This window comes from Octopus sinensis, linkage group LG17 (genome assembly GCF_006345805.1).
Source record: "Octopus sinensis linkage group LG17, ASM634580v1, whole genome shotgun sequence".
Classification (NCBI taxonomy): domain Eukaryota; kingdom Metazoa; phylum Mollusca; class Cephalopoda; order Octopoda; family Octopodidae; genus Octopus; species Octopus sinensis.
The window spans coordinates 42,736,082-42,760,731 of record NC_043013.1 but is presented as its reverse complement, the minus strand read 5'-3'; the positions used below and the strand labels follow the sequence as shown (position 1 = coordinate 42,760,731).

General features: G+C 37.8%; 1 protein-coding gene across 1 annotated transcript; it reads right to left on the bottom strand.

Annotated features, from left to right (window-relative positions):
• Window positions 1-602: 602 nt before the first annotated feature.
• Window positions 603-23,410, bottom strand: LOC115221110. Its single transcript, XM_029791323.2, has 11 exons — window positions 22,779-23,410; window positions 19,496-19,653; window positions 17,838-18,025; window positions 16,689-16,840; window positions 14,366-14,503; window positions 13,137-13,264; window positions 10,344-10,512; window positions 7,111-7,256; window positions 5,055-5,176; window positions 2,756-2,879; window positions 603-936 (listed from the first exon to the last, which is right to left on the bottom strand). The coding sequence occupies exons 1-11, from the start codon at window positions 23,288-23,290 to the stop codon at window positions 689-691; spliced, it is 2,085 nt and encodes a 694-aa protein (XP_029647183.1). The 5' UTR covers window positions 23,291-23,410; the 3' UTR covers window positions 603-688.
• Between the last annotated feature and the right edge of the window lie 1,240 nt (window positions 23,411-24,650).

Genomic DNA, 24,650 nt, shown 5'->3' with positions numbered 1-24,650 from the left:
CTGACTTAATGAGAAAATGTTATTGTGTTGTCATAAAGTTTATATTTTCCTTTACGTTTGTTCATTCTTATTTATTTATTGTTACACCCTCCTCATACACTTCAACTGCCTGTCTTCCCTATCCGCTCCTGCAATCCACCCATCAGCATGTCCACTCTCTTCTCTTGTTTACTGTATCAGCATTTCTGTTCTGCTACTCTGCACTATCAAACATTCCCTATTCCCCACTCATTCCTACATACCACCTTCCTACTGGTTGGCATTGGGAAGGGCATGTGACTGTAAAAACCTCACCAAGGCAGATGCTGGAGCATGATGCAGTCCTTGAGCCCACTGGAGTCTGTCAAATCATTTAGCCTTTACCAGCATAGATCATGGATGTTAAATGATGATGATGAAATAGGCAGAGGTTTGTTTTATTTACCATTTCATTCTTATTACTTTATTGAATTATATATTTTTTTTACTTGTTTCAGTCATGTGACTGTGGCCATGCTGGAGCACCGCCTTTAGTCGAGCAAATCGACCCTGGGAAATCTGCTATTCATCTGCTATTCATCTTAGAAATGGTGTAGGTTGATCTCTTAAACAGAAATCAGTAATAAATTTGGTTTAGATCTATGAAAAAGAAATATTTGCAAAATATAATTTATTAATTAAAAAAAAAATTTTATTTTCATTTGAAATATTATTTATAAAATATCAAATATGAATAGAGCGATATGATTCCAGGATTCCTTTGTGGGTTTGGAGTTTTGCCCTGATACCAACCAAAATATTTGATAACATTTTGTTTGCTAGTGTCATTTGTGATATCGATGAGCCAGGGATCAACCTGCAAACCATCACACCAACCATCACGTCCATACAGCCAAGTTCCATGTTCATTTGGAACAACACCTATTGGTGCTTTGTTTGCGCAACCGAGTGGAGTTCCTGCGAGAGAGAGAGAAAAAGAGAAACAGAAAGAAGGTGAGAAATGACACCACTAAGTCAATTTGAGTTAACCATTCAGTATTTAAACTGACCATATCTGGCCCAAATACTCTACCCACTTTGTGTTCAAACCAGCTAGATCCTGTCTCTCACACCTACCCTACAATGTCATTCGGGAAATATACAATCACACAATTGAAATCTCAGCTAAAAGATACTGCAGGATTAATTTAAAACAAAGTGAATAAATAAACATTACATTTGACAGTTAAGGAGAGTAAAGTCACATTCAGTTTTAAGTTTCTTAACTCTTTACTCTCTCTTTTACTCGTTTCAGTCATTTGATTGCGGCCATGCTGGAGCACCACCTTTAGTTGAGGACTTATTCTTTGTAAGCCTAGTACTTATTCTATTGATCTCTTTCGCCTAACTGCCAAGTTACGGGGATGTAAACACACTAGCATCAGTTGTCAAGCAATGTTGTGGGGACAAACACAGACACACAAATATATACATAGACATATATATGATGGGCTTCTTTCAGTTTCCGTCTACCAAATCCACTCACAAGGCTTTGGTTGGCTTGAGGCTATAGTAGAAGTCACTTGCCCAACATGCCATGCAGTGGGACTGAACCCAGAACCATGTGGTTGGTAAGCAAGCTACTTACCACACAGCCACTCCTGCACCTAAACAAATTTATTTATATCATAAAAATGGAGGGTGCCATGGGCTAATATACAGAGCAACTAGATGGTATTTAGTGGTCCATATCCAGTTAGCTGTAATGTGTGACCAGGCCCATTGCCAGACTTTGGTGCTTGGGAGATGCTTCAGAATATTCTGGGTGGGCACTAATTTGTATTGTGAGAAGATTTTCGTAAACTGTATTTTATAAATCTGAAGTTGTACCATTGAATAGTGTGTGTGTGTGTGTGGGGGTGGGGGGGGGCAGTGCCATCCAGTGCACCCCTTAGAGATGAGCATGTGTGTGACACTGTTTAGGTGTACATCTATCATCAAAACATGTCCAGCTGTTGTCTTCTTCTAATCTGGACTCGCGCCATTAGCCACAAAGAATAATCTCTAATTCGAGCCTACTCTGAGCTACTAAGAATGTGTGCAACTTGAAGATCCACCCACCATGATAGACTGGCGGTTGCACGGGTGCGAAAGCTACGTTGTTATCCTCATTCTGTAAACAGTGGCTTTTAATGAGTGAAGATCTAAACCATTCTTTGTGGCAGAAGTAGGAAGAAATAGTGAGAAAAAGTTGTGGTGAAAGAGTACAGTGATCTTCACCACCACGACCCCTCCAGAGCCTCGTGGAGCTTAGGTGTTTTTGCTCAATAAACACTCACAATGCCTGGTCTGGAAATCGAAACTGTATTCTTACAACCGCAAGTCTGCTGCCCTAACCATTGGGCCATTGCGCCTCCACTCCAGCTGTTGTATAGTTTATTGTGCAAAAGACAAAGAGGAATAAATGCTGTACCTGGAAACAAGTAAGGGATGGTGACAGGGACAGCATCCAGCCATTGAAAGTACTGCCTTAAGTCTCATCTAACTCATGCTACTATGAAAAAACAGATGTGAAAATGATGATGGTGATATGTCTGCATGTATCTTTCAGCAAAAGATGTCGACACATGCAATAAATTGGTGCTTTTGAACAAAGTTCATTATTACACAGGCCATCCTTTCTCATACAAGCTATTGTATAATGTCACAAGCCATTGACTGGTCTGTTGAGAGCCTGTAATCAACGATGCTATTATTCAACAAAAATAGGATAAGGTAGAATTAAAGAACTACTTACCTGCGTTATCAAATGTGATGTTGTATACTTTTCCGTTGATGTTAAAGTGGTGGGATGTCACACAGAACTCTCCACATCCGTTTTCATCACTACCGTGTCCTGTTATCACAGCATATATCATGATCTGAAGAGGAAGGACAGAGAAGACTTGCTTAATTAATCTTACACATTGGCAAAAAGCTGCGATATTTTTGCAAGAGGAATTCTTTTACTGTTTAGTCACTGAACTGCTGCCAGACTTGAACACTACCTCTCTAGGCTTTACTCAATCATATAGACCCTTGTATTCTATCTGGTACTCGCTTCATTGTTCGCTGAAGATACACCTATATGTACACTAGATATGTCATAAGGTTTTGTGTTCCACAGAATTAGTATTTGTTTGCTCCATGTTAATCTATACAAATGTACAAGCATAACTGTGTGCTTTAGGAGTTTTCTTTGGAACCACATATTTTGGGTTCAGTTCTATAACACTTTCAGGTTGGCCTATGCCCTAAGGATGAAATTTGTTAGATGCAGAATTTCATTATTCATACATATATGTGTTTGTCTGTGTCTTTGCATTGACACTGCTTGGATAGCAGTGATATTTGTCTATGTCCCCAAAATTGGGAGTTTGATGTGCAAAGAACAGTAGAATAAAGTACATTACTTGAAAAAAAGAGACATTTGGTCCAAGGAAGGGCTGTCTTGTGTAACCCATGCCAATATGAAAAGAGCAAGTGACAAGCTGGCAGAAACATTAGCATGCGGGGCGAAATGCTTAGCGGTATTTTGTCAGTCATTACGATCCGAGTTCAAATTCCACTGAGGTTGACTTTGCATTTCATCCTTTAGGGGTCAATAAATTAAATACCAGTTGCATACTGGGGTTGATCTAATCAACTGGTCCTTCCCAAAAATTTTGGGCCTTGTGCCTAGAGTAGAAAAGAATATGAGAAGAACAGGTGTAAAAATAATTAGATATTCACAAACACATACACTCATGCACATACAAACCATTTTCTATCCAATTTTCATTCATAAGGTATTGTTGAATCCAAGGCTAGGGTAGAAGACACTTCCTCAAAGTGCCACACACGGATCAAATCTAGAAGCAGTGGAATTTGAACTCAGAATCTAAAGAGCCAGAAGAAATGCTACTAAGCAGTTTGATACAGTAATGATTCTGCCAGCTTGGCTATATTCTTTTCTACTCTAGGCACAAGGCCCGAAACTTTTGGGGAGGGGGTCAGGTGATTAGATCGATCCCAGTATATAACTGGTACTTAATTCATCGGCTCCAAAAGAATGAAAGGCAAAGTTGACCTCAACAGAATTTGAACTTGGAATGTAAAGACAGACAAAATACCACTAAGCATTTCACCCGGCATGCTAATGATTCTGCCAGCTCGCTGCCTTAAATAATTAACAACAAATTTCAATATTTATTTCTTTATTGCCCACAGGGGGCTAAACATACAGGGGACAAACAAGGGGATTAAGTCGATTACATCAACGCCTGTGCATAAATGGTACTTAATTTATCGACCCTGAAAAGATGAAAGGCAAAGTCAGCCTCGGTGGAATTTGAAATCAGAATGTAACGGCAGATAAAATACCACTAAGCATTTTGCCCAGTGTGCTAACAATTCTGCCAGCTCACCACCCAAGCTATATTAAACACTAAATTATTAACCATTTTCTATTTAAACTGGCCATATCTAGCCCAAATATTCTATCTATTTTTTGTTCAAACTAGCTAGATCAAGTCTCTTACACCTACCTGATGATATCATTCTAAAAAAAAATTATCACATCATCAAAGTGCAGTGAAATAATGTATGACAAATTCAAAACAATGTGAATGAATAAGGATTACATTCGACAAAGTAATCTGAAAGCTAAAGAGTCAATGTAATAATATTAGAGTATTCTAAAAGTTAGTTAAAAAGCCAGTTGTATGTCATTAGAAATATGCAAATGACAAAGTTAAGAGATACTATAAAATATGCTTATCTGGTAAACACTTCTCAGAATAGTGGGTGTTCATTAGACTTGCAGGAGACAAAGCAACCTCAATCATGATGGTGCCATGATAAAATGTATACAATACACTCTGTATTATGGTTGACGAATTAAACAGAAACAAATGGCTAAAACAGTTCTTCCCCTTTGTAATTACTTTAGCTTCAGCAAATAATCTCATATCAAGTGACTTGTTGGACATGTACAACTCTCAAATATTAACTAGATTAAGCTGTTTAGAATATCGTTCAATGCTATGACATTATAAAACATGAAATAAAGCACCAACCTTGCTATATTTTTGGTCAACTTCAAAGAAATATGGTTTGAAGTGATTGTTGTAATTGTGGTCAAATACTGCACCTGGTAGGAAAAGTGGCTTAGCTTCTTCTGGATATGAAGAATTTGAACCTGTACAGAAACAAACAAAAATCTTACAATTCTCTATTTGACATTGAGTTGTTACTCACATTAGTTAAACTTACGCACAAATACTAACCTTACAATTGTTATTTTCTCCCAAGTGAGCCATGATCAGGTAAACCTATGCTTAACCCCTTGACAACGGTTGATGCAAATATGCGATCACACTTTTGCTTGCCTACCCGCGGTTATCGTGAATATACGATGTAGAGCTGCCCTACATCTATCATGGACTTTTTAGCGGCTGACGTATGTTTACGTTCGCTATCATGTACTTTATCTCTTGAGGTGCATGTGCTCACCGTCCCATGCATTATCTTAGCTATTTTAGGTTACGTTCAAGTCAATAGACTAGCAGTAGACCAATGACATGCTGACATGCGGATACTTTACATGCATAATACTGTGTTTTGAGTTGTACCACACGCAAGCTATTTTCTGAACTTGAGCAGAATAACTCGTGCATATCATATTATGATAAATAGCTTCACATAGTTCGTTTTCATAAACCGGTAGATGTAAATGTACGACGCTATGTTATTGTAACGGTGAACATAAATAGATGCGAGCTCATTGGCACTTGTGTGTTTGTGTGGTTTCATTAGACAAAAAACCGGAGCAGTGTCTCGCATGCTTCGGGTAATACCGGCGTCAAGGCGTTAAAAGCATTTGAGTTATGACTATCTTGTCTTTTTACTAAGCATAATACATCCAAGACCATATTATTCTGTATGTCAGTCAAGACACATGGCTAAGAGGTTAGGGTATTAGGGTATTACAGCTCATGAGTGTGAGTTTGATACCTGGTGGTGTATTGGTGTTATTGAGCAAGACGCTTTGCTTCATATTGTTCCAGTCCATTAACCTGGCAAAAACGAGTAGTACCTGTAACTGAAAGGCTCAGCCTTGTCACAGTCTGTGTTACACTGAATCTCCTTGAGAACTACATTAAGGGTATGCATGTCTGTGGAGTTCTCAGCCTCTTGTATGTTACTTTCACAAGCAGGCTGTTCCATTGATTGGATTAACTGGAACCCTCATTGCTGTAACTGTTGAAGTGCCAGTTAATTCTGTATGCCAGTTTTAAGATACTAAGAAGATATTTGAGGGATATTTGGTTGCTATTCTTAGCAAATTGAGCAACTACACAGAGGACAACTCTGCTGGTTTTCAATTATTGATGGAAGTAGTTTTAGATGATGAGTTCTGTTACCATGGAATACATTGGGATAAGAAATAGCCACCTTCACATCCTTGATGAAAGACCAGCTTCTTTGATCCTGAATTATGACTCCCTTCCAACATTACAAACGTGGTAGAAACAGTCGTAAATAATCCCCACCATCATTGTTTGGAATATCTCTCTCACTTCTTTCTCCTTGTCAATACAGTTTACATAAAATTAGATTTTGCGTAAACTTGTTCATATTATTACTCACCAGTTTTTCCTCACTCAAGGACTTTAACAAAACAAAATTTTTTACATCAGCAAAGTATTACACCTATGGCTTCCATTTGTCTTTTTTCTTGGCATAGAAGTAGGGTTTAAGTTCAGAACTTAAAATAAACAAACCAACACCAGTTGTCAAGTGGTGTGTGTGTGTGTAGTACAAATACAAGCACAAAGACACACACACATGCATGTTCGGATTTCCATAGTTTCTATATACCGAATTCACTCGCAAAGCATTGGTCAGTCCAGAATTATAGTAGAAGACACCTGCTCAAGCTGCTGTACAGTGGGACTGAACCTGATAAAATACAGGAATGCCTTTGGTCATAATTTTGCTAGATCAGGACTGACCTATGCTCAAAAGAACAATAGCAAAATCTTTAAGCTAACTCTGTTAAAAGAGCTCAGCTAACGTTAAACCATCTTTAGCATTAGAAAACTAGAAGTGAAAAGTAAAAAACAGACTTACTGCTCATGTGGGGGTTTGAAAACCTGAGAGAGGCTGATGGCTTCCATGGTGATGCCCAGGGGTCAGTGAACATGCGGAAGGTGCATTGGCGAGAGGTCAGCAAGGGTAGTAGGGGACTCACATCTGTTACCCAAATTCCAATACGCCTAAAAAGTGGAGAGGAGAAAAGAATGTAATAAGAATATAATGTGTCTACATGTAATATGCATATAAAAGGTTTGATCAAAAAGTATCAGGACCACTGCTGTGGTAAGAGAATTAAAGTACACAGAGTGAAGCTGCCTGGCACTGATTGGCCTTGAACTCTGTCATGCATGCACATTAAATAACATTCTTGCTCACTTCCGTTGTTTATAGCAGTACTTGGAAGCAGTGTCGCTATCAGAATTGCATGCATCTTGTGGTGTTAGCAGTGTTATGGGCTGTGATGAGCTATGTGGTGTTGGTGGAGAGGATGGTAGATGAGGCAAAAGGGAAGTGAAGACTGCAAGGGCCAGCGGAAGAGTGAAAGGGTCATGCGTGGGCAGGAAGCACGTGTGGGCAGTTTGAGCTGAGATGGCAGAGAGGCAAGACATGTTTAATTCGTGAGAGTGACCGCTGATTCCGCCGAGGTCAACAGGTAAGGCCTTTTGTATTTCTTTCTCTCGTTTGCTTCTTTTTCTGTTGTCCTTTTCTTCCATCACACTACACATCTAATGAGAAGCAGTTCTACCATGACAAAGCACCTGTCCATTCAGCGCAGTTTTTGGCACAACATTCCCCATGTTCAACAACCACCATACTTCCCAAATCTTTCCCCTCATGACTTTTTCCTCTTTCCAAAACTCAAATCCCACTTGAAAGGGATGCAACGATGTGGCTACTCTCCATCCCCCAAAAAGGAGTTCCAGGAATGCTTCTATCAATAGAAACAATGTTTGATAAAGTGTGTGGCTTCAGAAGGAGACTGCTTTGAAGGTAATTAAATGCCGAATTGATATGTGTTGTGGTTTTCTTTTTATAGTGCCAACCCTGATGCTTTTTGATCAAGCCTCATGTGTATACACCTGTCTCTGTGTTTAGCAAATTTCTTTTCAACCATGTGGTTTAGGCTTAGTTCTACTGTGTAGCACCTTAGGCAAGTCTTTCATTATGCTTCATAAGAAGTAGGTCGATTAGCAGGACTAATTTAACATTGGTGGCAAAAGAATTTAAAGGAGGTGCAGTTTAGTTTGCATAGAAGATGAAGAACATAACTATTGTGGGAAGAGAGTGTGAATGTGTTTGTGTGTGTGTGTATGTATTTATACATGTCTATGAATGTATTTATTTGTGATTGTATTTATATGTGTATGCATTTGTATATATTTGTGTACATATTTGCACACATAAATGTGCATTTATTTGGACATATATTTCTATGTATGTATGTTTGTGTATGTATATGTGTATAAATATATGTTTAATTACCCTGTGTGCATAAGTTAAAGTAGGGTGTTGTAGTCACCCGTCTGTGTGTTTGCAAAATTACTGGAAATGGCTGAATGGGATTTTCACCAAATTTGGCAGAAATACTCACTGGGTGAGTGGCTCAAACTCACTATTTTGATTTGATTATCCTCAAAACCAGCGGACAGGTGAATCAAAATGTTTTTTCTTTGTTACATATGCATAAACGATAAGCAGAGGAAATAACTGTTGATATAATATAATTTTGTTGAAATATGAATTCGTCTGAGAATATTCCTTTATTTGTTTCAGTCATTTGACTGTGGCCATGCTGGAGCACCGCCTTTAGTTGAGCAAATCGATCTCAGGTCTTATTCTTTGTAAGCCTAGAACTTATTCTATCGGTCTCTTTTGCCGAACCACTAAGTTACAGGGACGTAAACACACCAGCATCAGTTGTCAAGCAATGTTGGGTAGACAATCACAGACACACAAACATATATATATATATATATATTTATATATATATATATATGTATACATATATATACAACAGGCTTCTTTCAGTTTCCGTCTACCAAATCCACTCACAAGGCTTTGGTTGGCCCAAGGCTATAGTAGAAGACACTTGCCCAAAGTGCCACGCAGTGGGACTGAATCTGGAACCATGTGGTTCGTAAGCCAGCTACTTACCACACACCCACTTCTACCCCTCCAATGTCTTTTTTTCCTTTGTGTCTATTTGCTGTGTATTCTCCTTCCTCCTTTAACGTCCGTTTTCCATGTTGGCATGGGTCGGATGATTTGACCAGAGCTGGCAAGCTGGAGAGCTGCACCAGGTTCCAGTCTGATTTGACTTGGTCTCTATGGCTAGATACCCTTTCATCCACCTTACAGTGTGTGCAGGGTGCTTTTAACATGGCACTGGCACAGGACTCTTGCAGGTCAGTCCTCTTCACCAGGGATGCTGCCTTCATCACTATCATCATCATCATCATCGTCGTCGTTCTAATGTCCACCTTTCATGCTAGCATGGGCAGGATGGTTTCACAAGAGTCGGCCAGGCAGTTTATTTGTATGTGTGTATGAATATATATTTCTGTGTATGTTTATACCTTCATACATATATTATAAATGTATGAATATGTTTCAATTGTCAGTTTTTACCTGTGTGTGCATTTGCATGTTTTATCTGTTTGAGCATGTGTGTGAGAGTATGCAAGGTAAAAATTAAGTTCCTTTGTGCAAATGACAGAACTTTCAGAACCTTCAAACCCATGTGAACATGAATATCCAACAAAATGAATCAAGAAAAGGAAAAAAACCAAAAAACTAAGGCAGTGTGGTAAGAAGCTTGCATCCCAATCACATGGTTCTTGGTTCAGTCCCACTGTATTGTACCTTAGGCAATTGTTTTCTACTATAACCTTGGGCCAACCAAAACCCTGTGAGTGGATTTGGTAGACAAAATCTGAAAATGGCCCATCGTATACATACATACATATACATACATACATATATATATATATATATATATATATATATATATATATATATATATGTATGTGTGTGTGTGCGTACCTTCGTGCTTGTGTTTGTCCTCCACCTCCTCTTGACAGCAGTTGTTGGTGTGTTAACATCCCTGTAACTTAGCAGTTCACCAAATAGAAACCAATAGAATAACTCTCGGGGTTAAAAAAAATGTCCTGGGATTGATTTATTTGACTAATCTCCCTCAAGGTGGTACCCCAGTATGGTGGCTGTCAAATGACTGAAACAAGTAAAAGATAAGAAAAATAAAATACCTGCGGAATGGTGTGATCCATCGTCCTAGTTCCATGTTGCACAATGGGGAAGACTGATTACAGCACACATGTAACCCAACAGTGCGGTCCCATGCAGGGCAGTCTTCATCTCTGGTGCCAGGACAAGACAGGTTCACTTGTAGTTCAAAGGTTGAGTAGGTTCTCAACGCTGGAATGATAAAGGACATAGGGGAAGAAAATGGAGATTAACCCTTAAACATTTAAACTGGCCATATCCAGCCCAAATATTTCACTTATTTTGTACTCAAACCAGCCAGAGCCAGCCTCTCATACTTACTCTATAATGTTATTCTAAAAGTACACAGTCATGTCATTGAAATCTTGGACCTATGAGATAATGCATGATTAATTCAAAACAATGTGAATAAGCAAGAATTACATTTGTTAAAATAATCTGAATACTAAAAGGTTTAGCAGACAAAAGACAGTTATGGTCATAGGATTCTTTAAATTGTCATAGTTATCACATCTGTTCCATTATATTACTTTAATCATACCACCACAGTGCTGCAACAGTCATCATCATCGACTGTCCACTGTAGGTCGACGTTGACTGCTCTGTTTAGAGCCTTCATCATCATCATCGTTTAATGTCTGTTTTCTGTGCTAGCATGGGTTGGACGGTTCGACCGGGGTCTGGGAAGCCATGAGGCTGCACCAGGCTCCAGTCTGATCTGGCAGTGTTTCTACAGCTGGATGCCCTTCCTAATGCCAACCACTCCGTGAGTGTAGTGGGTGCTTTCTATGTGCCACCGGCACAGGTGTCAGGGGAGGCTGGCAGTGGCCACGATTGGTTGGTGCTTTTTACGTGTCACCGGCACAAAAGCCAGTCAAGGTGGCGCTGGCATCGGCCACGTTCAGATGGTGCTTTTTACAGGTGGTGAATAAGGCAGTTGGCATTGTCTCCACTGCTAGACTGCCTCTCTGGGACTCCATGCCAGATACTAAGTGGTGTACAAGAGTGCAATGAGCATGGTGAGTGCAATGGTCAATGATGAGGCTGCCTTGCAGTTGCAGCCCACTTGCTAGTTGATGCCCAAACCAATGTTTGGTAGTACAGCTCATTTGCTTGGTCACAATAACCTTCAAGCCACTGGTCTAGGACTTCTCTGCCCTGTCAGTTATTCAATGTCCTGCTGCCAATGTCTTCACCATATCTGCCTCCCTGGGCCTCCATGTCAGATACCATGTGATGCATGAGAGTACAGTGAGTATGGTTCAAGCCGCTGATGTAGGACTCCTCTGCCTTGTCAGTTATTTGACATTCTGCTGCCAATGTCTTCACCTTATCTGCTTCTCTGGGCCTGCTGTCAACATCTTCACCATCTCCCTGACACAGGAGGTGGAGAGGTTGCTAGCACTTATTCAAGGTACCATCCCAGTCTATGGATGGAAAGGGCGACTTACTCTCCCTATTATGGCCAGCCTCAGTACCACAACAGTTATTCATTGCTAAACTGAACACATATAGTCAGTGTTGTAAAAGTACCTCTTGCTCTTGTGAAACTGTTGTGCTGTGCTCACTAGGATGCAGTAGTAGAACATGTTTATAGACCTTGGCAGGGTGTTGATAGAGTTGAAAAGAAGGTAAAATATAACCATATTATAGGCGTAGGAGTGGCTGTGTGGTAAGTGGCTTGCTTACGAACTACATGGTTCCGGGTTCAGTCCCACTGCGTGGGCAAATATCTTCTACTATAGTCTTGGGCCAAACAAAGCCTTGTGAATGGATTTGGTAGAAGGAAACTGAAAGAAGCCCATCGTATATATACATGTGTGTGTATGCGCGCACGTATGTTTGTGTCTGTGTTTGTCCACAAAACATCGCTTGACAGCCGATGCTGGTATGTTTATGTCCCCGTAACTTAGCGGTTCGGCAAAAGAGATCGATAGAATAAGTACTAGGGTTACAAAGAATAAGTCCTGGGGTTGATGTGCTCGACTAAAGGCGATGCTCCCACATGGCCACAGTCAAATGACTGAAACAAGTAAAAGAGTAAAAAAGAGTAAATCATATTTTACAAATATAATACTGTCAATAGCTGAAAGTCTTTCTAAAATAGTGACCCACCCAAAATGCTCCTGATTTTATTAAATAAACTTCTTGTTTGAAAGTGATCAAAATTAAAACCTTCCTTCTATCAAAATTTCATGTTAAATTATGTTCTAAATACCAGCTTAATAATGACAAAATTATTTTAATAAATTTTTCACTATTTTAAAAATTATTTGAAATAAAGTCGCTGGAGTGGGTGTGTGGTAAGTAGCTTGCTTACCAACCATATGGTTCTGGGTTCAGTCCCACTGCGTGGCACCTTGGGCAAGTGTCTTCTACTATAGCCTCGGGCTGACCAAAGCCTTGTGAGTGGATTTGGTAGACGGAAACTGAAAGAAGTCCGTCGTATATATGTGTATATACATATATATATGTATGTATGTGTGTGTATATGTTTGTGTGTCTGTGTTTGTCCCCCCAACATCGCTTGACAACTGATGCTGGTGAGTTTACGTCCCCGTAACTTAGCTGTTCGGCAAAAGAGACCGATAGAATAAGTACTAGGCTTACAAAGAATAAGTCCTGGGGTCGATTTGCTCAACTAAAGGCGGTGCTCCAGTATGGCCACAGTCAAATGACTGAAACAAGTAAAAGAGAGTAAAGTTATTGTATTTTAACAGAAATATGGCACCAAAAGGGTTAACTTTGACCACAGAAACAATGGCATATCAGTGAAAAGACAGGTTTGTGAAATACCTAGTTTGCGAAATACCTACTTTCCAAAGGTGGTAATGTAACATTGGCAACAATTCCACTTTTGCCTTGCATTGTGGCATTCTCAAATAATGGCACAAGAAGGTCTTTGTTCCAGAGTCTTCTCTCGAGTTTATTTTGAAATTTCATCCTGAAATATTGAATTTAGAGAAGTGACATTCTTACAAATAATGGTAAAATTATAATACACACACAAACAGGGACACATATACACACACACTGATGGATGGGCTGGCCTACTCATACACACATTGACACAAACACACACGGATGGACAGACACACAATCAAACACACACACACAAACACAAAAGGGTGGATGGACAGATATAATTCACATACACACACATTAACAAATACTCATACAGAGGGTGAGGTGACAGACATACTCATTACATACATTGACACAAATACAAATGGACAGATACAGATATACACACACACTTTGACAAACACACACACACACACACTTGCACTGATGGATGGGCAGACATACTCATACACACATTCTTTTCTACTCTAGGCACAAGGCCTGAAATTTTGGAGGAGGGGCCAGTCGATTAGATCAACCCCAGTACACAACTGGTACTTAATTTATCAACCCCGAAAGGATGAAAGGCAAAGTCGACCTCAGCGGAATTTGAACTCAGAATGTAAAGACAGATGAAATACTGCTAAACATGCTAATGTCTCTTATTTGTTTATTGCCCACAAGAAGCTAAACATAGAGGGGACAAACAAGGACAGACAAAGGGATTAAGTTGATTACATCGACCCCAGTGTGTAACTGGTAGTTAATTTATCAACCCTGAAGGGAGAAAAGGCATAGTCGACCTCAGCGGAATTTGAACTCAGAACATAACGGCAGACAAAATACTGCTAAGTATTTCGCCCGGCGTGCTAATGTTTCTGCCAGCTCGCCGCCTTTACTCATACACACATTGACACAAATATACACAGAAGGGCAAACAGACACAAGCATTGTTACAGACACATAATCACATACACATGCATTTGCATTAATACACACACACACATACATGCACAAACGGCTGAAGCGTCACACACTTAAAAACATGGGCATAGATCTTTAAAAATTATTACAAAATATGAAATCTAAATAATTACATAAATATTCAATTAAGATTAAATTTAGATGGGAAATATTAAATATAATAAATGTAATAAAATGTAATAAAACAAACATAAACCATATCAAAATGCACACTCACCATTCTGCTTGCCATACCAAAAAGTTTGCTGATGGATACAGCATCCATCCGACTTCTGTCAGTTTACCCAATGGATCAATGGCCATATAGAAAATTTGTGATGGTGTGTTCTGGAATTTTATAGTTAATGGACCATTGCTGTATAAAACAGAACAGAGTATGAAATGAAAATGAAAGTTATTTAGAAACATTTTCCTCCCCTTAATTTATACATTATTTATATCTTTATATCAAAATACACAGTTATATCTTGAGATAGCTAGTAATAACAATACTCAAGATATAATACAGACTGGAGTTGTAGTGCTCCAAATGAGCTATATTCCACTTCTTAATCTGAGCGGAGGTAATGCAAGCAGTAACTAAAGGAACATTACTAAAATCTTTGTGTGAGGATTTTAGTAATGTTCCTTTAGGTTACTGCTTGCATTGCCTCTGCTCAAATATCTTTATATCATCTTCATCACCATTTAATGTTTTTCTTTCCATGCTGGCATGGGTTGGCCAGTTTGATAAAGATGCTAAGCCAGAGGACTGCACCAAGCTCCAATGTCTGCTATGATACTGTTTCTACAGATGGTTGCCCTTCCTAATGCTAACCACTTGACTGAGTGTACTGGAACTGGGTGCTTTTTACATGGCACTAGTACCAGTGAGTCCACTAAGTAACTCACAAGACAAGACACCCTCAACTGAGGAGGTGTAGTATTGAGGGAGGGAGGGGGGGCTTTATAAAAAGAAACGGTAAAATTACTTTCTCGATACATGCTGACTCATAAGGGCCAGTTTCCTGGTTTTGTGGCATATACATTCCCCACCTGAATGGGATACCGGTCCATCACAGGATTACTCATTTTAGCCAGCTGAGTGGATTGGAGCAATGTGAAATGAAAGGTTTTACTCAAGAATACAACGTGTTGCCTGATCCAGAAATTGAAACCACAATATTCTAATCACGAGTCCAGCACCCTAACCACTAAGCCACACACCTCCATGAGGGGTCAAGCCTTTAGTATTTAAACAGGTCATATCTGGCCCAAATATTCTACCTGTTTTATATTCAAACTAGCCAGATCTGGCCTCTCACAACATCCTTTTAAAGATAAACAGTTACCTCATCAAAACCTCAAAGTTACAAGGTAATGCAAGACTAATTCAAACCATGTGAATAAATAAGCATTACATTGGACAGAATAATGTGAACCCTAAAGGGTTAAAGTATGATAGACAGACAGAGACAGGTATCTTGCTCAAGAAGAGATACATGGCTACCCCATATTTATATTTATATAAATTAATCAACATGATAAATAAAATGTGAATGATGTGTAGATAGACTAATAGTGAGAGAGAAAGAGAGAGCAAGGGAGGGAGAGAAGAAGAGAGAGAAAGAGAGACATAAATTGAAGGACAGATAGGTATTTTATTTAACTGTCAAAGATATAGATATATTTACAATAACATGTCATTTATTTATATGCTCACCGCCTTTAAATGTAAATTTCTATTAACGTAAATTTCTATTTCAACCAATGTAAATTTCTATTAATGAAAATTTCTATCATAGGATCTCTTCATTCCTGATCTTGTCAAAGAGAATAATATTCATAATTTGTTGCAATAGTCTTATCATATTTGCATGTAACTCGTCTACTTGGACTTTATGGACTGTCAAGGTTTCAACTCCATGCAATAGGAAAGAAAGTGCTATAGCCTAGTGTACCTGATATACCTATACATTTAATCTGTGAAAAATCTTCAAATTACATTGCATTACCTTAGAAAAATAAAGGAGACATATGCATCTAAGATAATAATACATCTGGATACATTACATCTTAACCCTTTAGTATTCAGATTACTCTGTTAAATATAATACTTTTTCACTCAAATTGTTTTGAATTGATCATGCATTATCTTATAGCTTTGAGGTTTCAGTGATGTGATTGTTTATTTTTAGAATGACGTTGTAGGTTAAGTGTGAGAGGATAGATATCGCCAGTTTGAATGTAAAACATTTAGAATATTTGGGCCGGATATAGCCGGTTTAAACACTAAAGGGTTAAGCAAAGGTGGGATTGTCATGAATTGAACACCTTTGATCAGAGATGTGCTCAATCAAGGCTGAATTGGCATTAACAATTGCAAGAAACACAGCTATTATATTCACAATATGCATAATATGATACATGGCTATCTTTAAGATTAAATTTTTCTCTTTTGCACTCAATAAGAAATAAATAAAAATCTTATTGAGGGTTGTCTGATTTTATCACTGTAGCAAATGAGAAAAGGATAAGGATTGGAGAGAAATTTAACTCACTGTAATACTGGTTTACTATATGGTACCGCTGTTGCAAAGATGGTCAATGGTTTTGTGCACTGCTCTCCATTACAGTTCATGTCTTGAAGTGGTTCACCTGGACGCATCATGATAACCGCTCCTTTGTAACCAGCAGCCTGTACATTGGTGATCTACGAGAATGGGAAGAGAGAGACAGAAAGAAGGAAAAAGAGGGAAAGAGATAGTGAGATTTTGAAAGAAATTTTTCTAATCTTTATCATCATGAACAACATCATTATCATGATCATTATCCCCTACCCAGTTATCTCCATCTTTAATGTAGTTTGCTCCAGCCATAGCCCTTTCTGATTATGCCTGGCATCCTTTCTCTCACTTAGTTTTGATATCTGTTGCCTCTTTCAATAATGTCAAAAGAGCCCCAGGTTATTTCTGTGTGTGTGCACGCGCGTGCATGTGCTCTAATAGTTAAGAATAAGATGACCAATAGATTTTTGGCACATGAATGTGGCTTTCAATCTGTTGGCTTTCCTGAAAACTGAGTCTTTCTTCCATATGTGCATTCTTGCTTGGGTCTTTTTTGTTTGCTGATTTTATAATATAATTCTTATCCAAGTAAAATGAGATACGAGTTCTTTTCTTCTTCGCTGGAATCTACAGTTCTATATTTAAAAGATGAGGAATGATGTACATTATTTACATTTGACAGATATTTGTCCTCATCTTGTTTGTTAACACAATTTTTGGCTGATATACTCTCCAGCCTTCTTCAGGTATCTTGGGGAAATTTCGAACCTGAGTTCTCATTCCTAAGGTAGTTTTCGATGTTATTATTATTATTATTATTATTATTGTTATTGTTCAGGTCACTGCTTGGAATCGAACTTGGAATCTTGGGGTTAGTAGCCCGTGCTCTTAACCACTACACCATATGTCCGTGTTGTGTTAGCAATAAACAAGATGAGGACAAATATCCGTCGAATGTAAATAATGTAAATAATTCACTGGAATCTCATCGAATATATTTCATTACTCCAGTACTGAAGGATCAAATTACAATTACAGCATTAATAAAGAAAGATATATGTTTTTGTGTTATAAAGAGGGTCTGTATGATCTTATGTGTTTGAAATTGTTCCAAGTTTATCTAATGTTTATTTAATGTAATACCTGTTGAAAAATGCTGCAGCCATTATTGTAGACCAAAGCAACTTTGTCTGGCGGTGAAAGGTGGGGGATACGTTTGCAGCCATTCCATATTATGTCTAATTCAACAGTCTTGTTGATGAAGTTCTTTGGTGAAGGTAACCAGTCATAGCGTGCATCCAAGCGTTTCAAAGTGACTGGCAAATGATTTCCTGTAGGAAGAAAATTCATTCAAGCATTTATAAAATAATTTATGGAGTGGTAGTAGACAGATTTTATGTTTTGTTTGGCTTGTAACCAATGAGTTGTTAATTAAGGAAATACAATGTCCAGATTTTTTTAAAGCTTAATTCTTTACCATTTAAACCGGCCATAATAGTCTACTTGTTTTATGTTCCAACTGGTCAGATCCAGCCTGTCACACCTACCTCACAATGTTGTTCTAAAAATAAACAATCACATCATTGAAATTTGATGACTACAAGTTAATGCATGATTATTTCAAAACAATGTGAATAAATAAGCACTACATTTGACAGAATAATCTGAATGCTAAAGGGTTAATGATATCCAAGACAATTAAAACAATGGTATCATGGGAACTATTCTTGAAATTGGAAAACAATTAATGGAAGACAGATATCTAAAAGTGGCCAAGAAATGTTTAGTTTTGGAAAGAAAGAGTGCCAGAATGTAAGAATCATTTGGTGACCATAACATTGTCTGGAGTGGTATTGATATGATTCAGATTGGCTGGATAAGGTACCAGACTTGCTGAGTTTAAAATAGTTCCAGGGTTTGCATCACTAGAAGAGTATTCTGTGTCTGTCTCAAAAGCATTTAACATACTTTTAAGCATTTTTTGGTTTGCATACAATTGGAGATTGACAACATCTGAATGGACAGTAGTACGTAGTTCAGTTATTTTTTTCAAGGGTCACACACCGTTTTTAGGTCTGTATCTGGCTCACTTCCCAATGCAGTGGTGGGGAAAAGAAAAGAACATAGAAAGACTACACAAAGAAGAGAAGAATCTCTTTAGCCTTGCCAGAGTTGAGACAACTTCTCTGGTGCCAGTGAATAAATGTGCCGAGACTAAATGGGGTAGAGGGGACTCTTAAGTCTTATCAGGGATTAAACAACCTCTCTAGAGGTGAATGGAAGATAAGGGACAACGTAGAGTAGAGAGGATAAAGAGTCTCATCTGAGACAAAACAACTTCATAGATAATGTACACTTGACTATTATACTTGTATGTCTATCATATTTGTATGTCTATTTAAATAGGTGTTAATCTCAACAATTATGTAGATATGAAAGCGGTGAGCTGGCAGAACCATTAGCAAACCAAGCAAAATGCTTCATGACATTTCATATGTCTTTATGTTCTGAGTTCAAATTCTGCCAAGGTTGATTTTGCCTTTCATCCTTTTGGGGTTGATAAAATGAATATCAGTTGAGAACTGGAGTTGATGTAATCAGCTAGCGCCTACCCTCACCGAATTTGCTGGCTTTGTGCCAAAATTTGAAACCAATATTTATCTACATATGCTTTGACTTGAGCCTTGGCTCCCTATGGTGTTATGCTAAAAATCACAAAGCACACTAAAAAATAGTCTGCAAAAAGGAAGGATATTAATAAAGGAATACCATAAAAATAACAATAGCAACATGAATATTACCTTCAAAATTAATGATCACTTGGTCATACCCACAACCATGGTCAGAACATGCCCATTCATTCAAGCAGTCAGGAATCCAATTGGTCAAATTTGACACAGACTGGATAGCAAAGTGAAAATTTTTATGATTGAATTTCCAATTGGAACTTGACTTGGTCCTGGTAAAATAGTAAAAATTAAAATAAGGGTAGGGATAGAGTAAACAAGTAGTGAAAATTTAAAAAAAAATTTGATAATTAAAAAAAATTCTCAATTAAAAAAAGTTATTAAAAAAATATGCATATAAAAACTAATTGTTTAGGTCATGCATGGCTGTGTGGTAAGAAGTTTGCTTCCCAACCACAAGGTTTTGGGTTCAGTCCTACAGTGTGTCAGCTTGGGGAAGTGTTTCCTACTATAGCCTCGGGTTGACCAAAGCCTTGAGTGGATTTGGTTGACAGAAACTGAAAGAAGCCTGCCATACATGTGTGTGTGTGTCCCACCCCAAAACCTAGTGGTTTGGCAAAAGAGACTGATAAAATAAGTACCAGGCTTAAAACAAAAATAGTACTGGGGTTGATTAGTTGAACTAAAATTCTTCAAGGTGGTGCCCCAGCATGACCGCAAGTCTAATGACTGAAACATGTAAAAGATAGAAGAGATAAAAAGTTAAAGATTGAAGATCAGTGAACAAAGAGATTTAAATTATGCCACACAGATAATGTACACTTGACTATTATACTTGTATGTCTGTTTAAATAGGAGGTTTTAATCTCAATATTAATGTAGATATGATTTGTCCAGGGCCCTCAGCTCTCTATGGAGTCGCAGGGGTGCTGTCATGTTTATTTTGTTTAAACTGACCAGTCAAATTCTTCTTTTGCATAACTCAGCTTTGTATTATAAAAATAGACAAAAAAAAATGTCATTTAGTCAGATAAAGTCTGGCATTCAAAAAAGGAAGACACCATGTTAGAAAACTGCTGTCCAACCATTAGGCAGTGACAGCCACTATTGTCACCTTGCTACAACACAACAATCACAGCCACATGGCTCCTATTGTTACAACCTGTTAACAATAGCATGCACCATAACACATTAGCCTCTTGAGTTTCCCACTTGTGAAGAACTGCTATCAGCAAAAGACGGCTTGCCATCATGCTTGCATACAGGCACATTGTTATATATATACATAAGTGAAAATGTTCTTATACACACATACATGAATATACGCACATGTGCTTATTATTACAAGACCGCTATCACACAAAACACACTGTAACTTTATACATAATAAAATCTAATTTAACCCTAATTGATTTATGAATGTATGTTAGCCTTGAAGAAAATCTTTCACTGGAGAATGGAAAACACATTGTATATAATGACAATGAAGGCAAAAACGAAGAGGAAGAGTAAGAAGAAAAATGAGAGAGAGAGAGAAATACAGGTATAGACTGACTGTACTAGAATAATCTGACTATGCTTTATTCTATTGACTGGTTTCAGTCAGTGGATGTTGCACTGATTTTAAGGGTTTAGTTGATCACAGAGAACTGAAACTGATTGATTGATTGATACATAGATATATACATCGTGTATGTATGCATTATATGTAGCATTTAACACTAAGGAATGTGACATGATTCGTTCTTTTGCTTGGATATTTGTAGCCAATCAGATTGCTCTTTTATGACACAGGCTGCTTTGTAGTCAGATCATTTCTGTTAATCAACCTTTGATAAATTAACAGTTTTTGTCTGCAATTCTTTTGGTATCAAAAACTTATACTAAGAAGTAACCAGCCATTTTGAGTCACCTGTGTCTTATAAATACACAGACAGTTTTTAATTTAACAAATCAGATTTGTCACCTTATCACCAGACTCCTTTGCTGGTCTGTGAGGAATATTCTCACGTTGCTGTTTTGAAGAATAAAACATGAGTCTTTGGGGGTGGACTGTAGAGACTTTGGAAGATGCCCACTTTGTCAATTCCTCTAGCAACTGAGTTTTACAGAGGTAGCAATGAGGGCCAATCAACCTGCAAGTGAAGCTTGCAGAGAAATTCACCAGGGAGTTTTGGGGTGAGAGAACTGGTTCATACACTTGCTGCTAGCATGCACGTTGGGGGGCCTGATCAACCTGGTGGGTTTGTCTGAGTGAGGGAGTTGGATATTGAAAAACTCAAAACATCAAAGAGTCACTTCAATTGATTTTTTTAATGGCTTTGCGGGGTGACTGGGGAAATGTAAAGATGTGCACGACCACCCTTGGACGGTTTTGAATGACCATAGAAAGTGCAAGCCCTCTAACTGAAAAATTGTGGATTTGTATAAAGGAGACGCATGCAGATAGACATTTTGCCGTTTATATATATAGAGATAATTGGTAGAACTTACATAGGTGTGCATAGATGGATGAAGGGAAACACACACACAAAAGTCTAGTGGTGTGAGAACACATGGGAATGACGTTTCCTTACTTTTTCAAATATACCCAAATTTAAAATGATCTAATACAGAGGTTCTCAAACTTTTTGGCCCCCCCCTCTCATGGCCACATAATATCCTCAGCGCTCCCACCCCTATTTTTATGATCCCAAAGAAAAGATCTCTTTAGTGTTGCATCAACAATTTGTGATCTGACACCGTTATTTTGAATATTCTCCTCTCGAGATACCCTAACCAGTCGGTCATGAGCAGCGGAAACAGAATCGGGTCTACATCTCTGTGCATATTCAGACATCCGTTTCAGTCGCTTTACCCTGGTTTAATCAGATTCAGTTGCCCGTCTTTCTCTTTGCCCTTGTGCTTTTGCTGCTAAATTTTCTCTTTCAGTCGCATATTATATATAAATGAAAGTTCGTTAAAAACCTTATTTAGCGTGCTAGAAATAGCAAGGATCACATAGTTATTATTGTAAGGCTTATCGCATTCCAAGTGGCCATACCAACAAAATCATTTCATTAAAAAAAAAAAATTATACCTGTATATTAAAATTCTTTTATCTTATCAAAAATATTCATTTAACAAACTCCGGAAACTGATAATATTCTTGAAATTGCGCCTCGTATCAAAGTTATGTAGCTATTATTAAATTATCATTAATGAAAATAGAGGCGAGCAAGAACGAGAGACTGTTGTAAATAAAAACGTAAAGTGTTGCCTGTAACGAATTAAGGAAAGATAAATAAATAAATAAATACGGGTGTACCTCTGTCAGCTGATTTGAACCAGTAAAAGAGACAGATAGCAAAAGAGAAAGAATGAAAGACAGATAAAAATTGAGTGAGGGAGATATTACCCCAATGATTCTAGACGTTTGTATAACCATTTAGCCGTCAATAAAGGATCTTCGTTTCCCGAAGGTAGAAACACGTAGTGGATATCTTCGAGTTTGCTCTGGACGAGTGGAAGTAAGGCTTCATTCGAGTGCCACATACAGTCGACATAACTGGACTGGTTATCGAAGACTACAAATATGAGAGAACTGTTGGCGAATAAAGCACTCGGATATTTCAAAGTTCCTTCCAAGCTATTCAAAACAAAAGGAGGGGCCTTGTCGTTCGGTGTGTAAGTAAACCTGCCGAAGCCGTCAGTAGGTCGTTTGGGATTTCCGTGATGTTGCCGGGCCTTCAGATTCCTCAGGGCCACATTGTTTTGAAAACTTCGTAACTGGCCCCCATGGGAAGTTGATAATTTCTGTATGTCCCTTCCGGGAATGTTTTGATATCGGAGTTGGTATTCACCGACAGAGAGACCAAACAAAAGATATACAGTAAGTGTTAAGAAAGTCAGATTCATATGAGTAGCCATTGTACGAGGCTTTGATAAAACTGAACTTCAAACTTGCGCTTTGACAATAGTAAACACACCACTGTTCTCGTAACAATTTATATCTCTATCACTAATTACATCCAATCCAAACACGCCCTAGAAATTGGTTGTCAAGCGTGATCTCCCCTGATTTAGAATACATACATATATTCACACGTACGTGTGTGTGATATATATATTTATATTTCGTTTTTGGATTTGGTTTGCAAAATTCTTTATATGAGTTCGTGTGCATATTCTGTTGTGTCTGGGGATAGTCATTCTCTTGTAGTGCATTATTATTTAACACACTCACCGGTAAAATTTCCACTTATTTCTTATATTTATTTTCTAAAATTTTCGTTGCGTTTTGCAACCTTTTCAATAGTCAAGACTTAAATAATAAGGCACTAAAAGAGAATAACTCTCCCCAAACACAACAGAATATATATATATATATATATATTATATATATATACTACATGAAAAATGCGAGCATGAAAAGTAATATTCTTGAGATTATAAACCTGGAGAAGCAAGGACAAGTTATTACACCTGGAAAAGTATAGGACAAGCTATTACTTCTCGTAAACTAGAGAATAAGGAACTTTTTACTTAAAATATTGCAGCAAAGAATGCCAGTTCTTCTAATTTATCACTCTTTACAGTTCTTATCTTTTAAATTTATTGTACAAAACTGTTCAGCTAATTTGTAAGTTTGTCTAATTAGTCACTTCTGTATTTAAGGTAGTAAATTAGCCAAATTCTACTTAAATATGTATAGTGTTATTTGTAAACTATAATAAAATAAGTTTTGATATTCAAATTTTAATTTTAGATCCAATATTTTAAGTAAAAAGTTTCTCATTCTTTACTAGAAGTAATAGCTTGTCCTATACTTTTAAAGGTGTAATAACTTGTCCTGTACTTTTCCAGGTTTATAATCTTAAGAATATGACTCTTCATGCTTGCATTTTTCTATGTAATCCAAGATTTTTCCAGGCATTGCTGTTATAAGATAATTAATAATGTGTTGATTAATAATTCTAACCCTAATATATCATCATCATCATCGTTTAGCGCCCGCTTTCCATGGACGGTTCAACTGGGGTCTGGGAAGCCAGATGGCTGCACCAGGCCAGTCTGATCTGGCAATGTTTCTACGGCTGGATACCCTTCCTAACGCCAACCACTCCGTAAGTGTAGTGGGTGCTTTTTACGTGCCAGACGAGGCTGGCATACGGCTACGATCGGATGGTGCTTTTTACGTGCCACCGGCACATATATATATATATTTTACTTCGTATATATATATATATATATTATATACATGACACATTCATCTATTATATAAAATCCG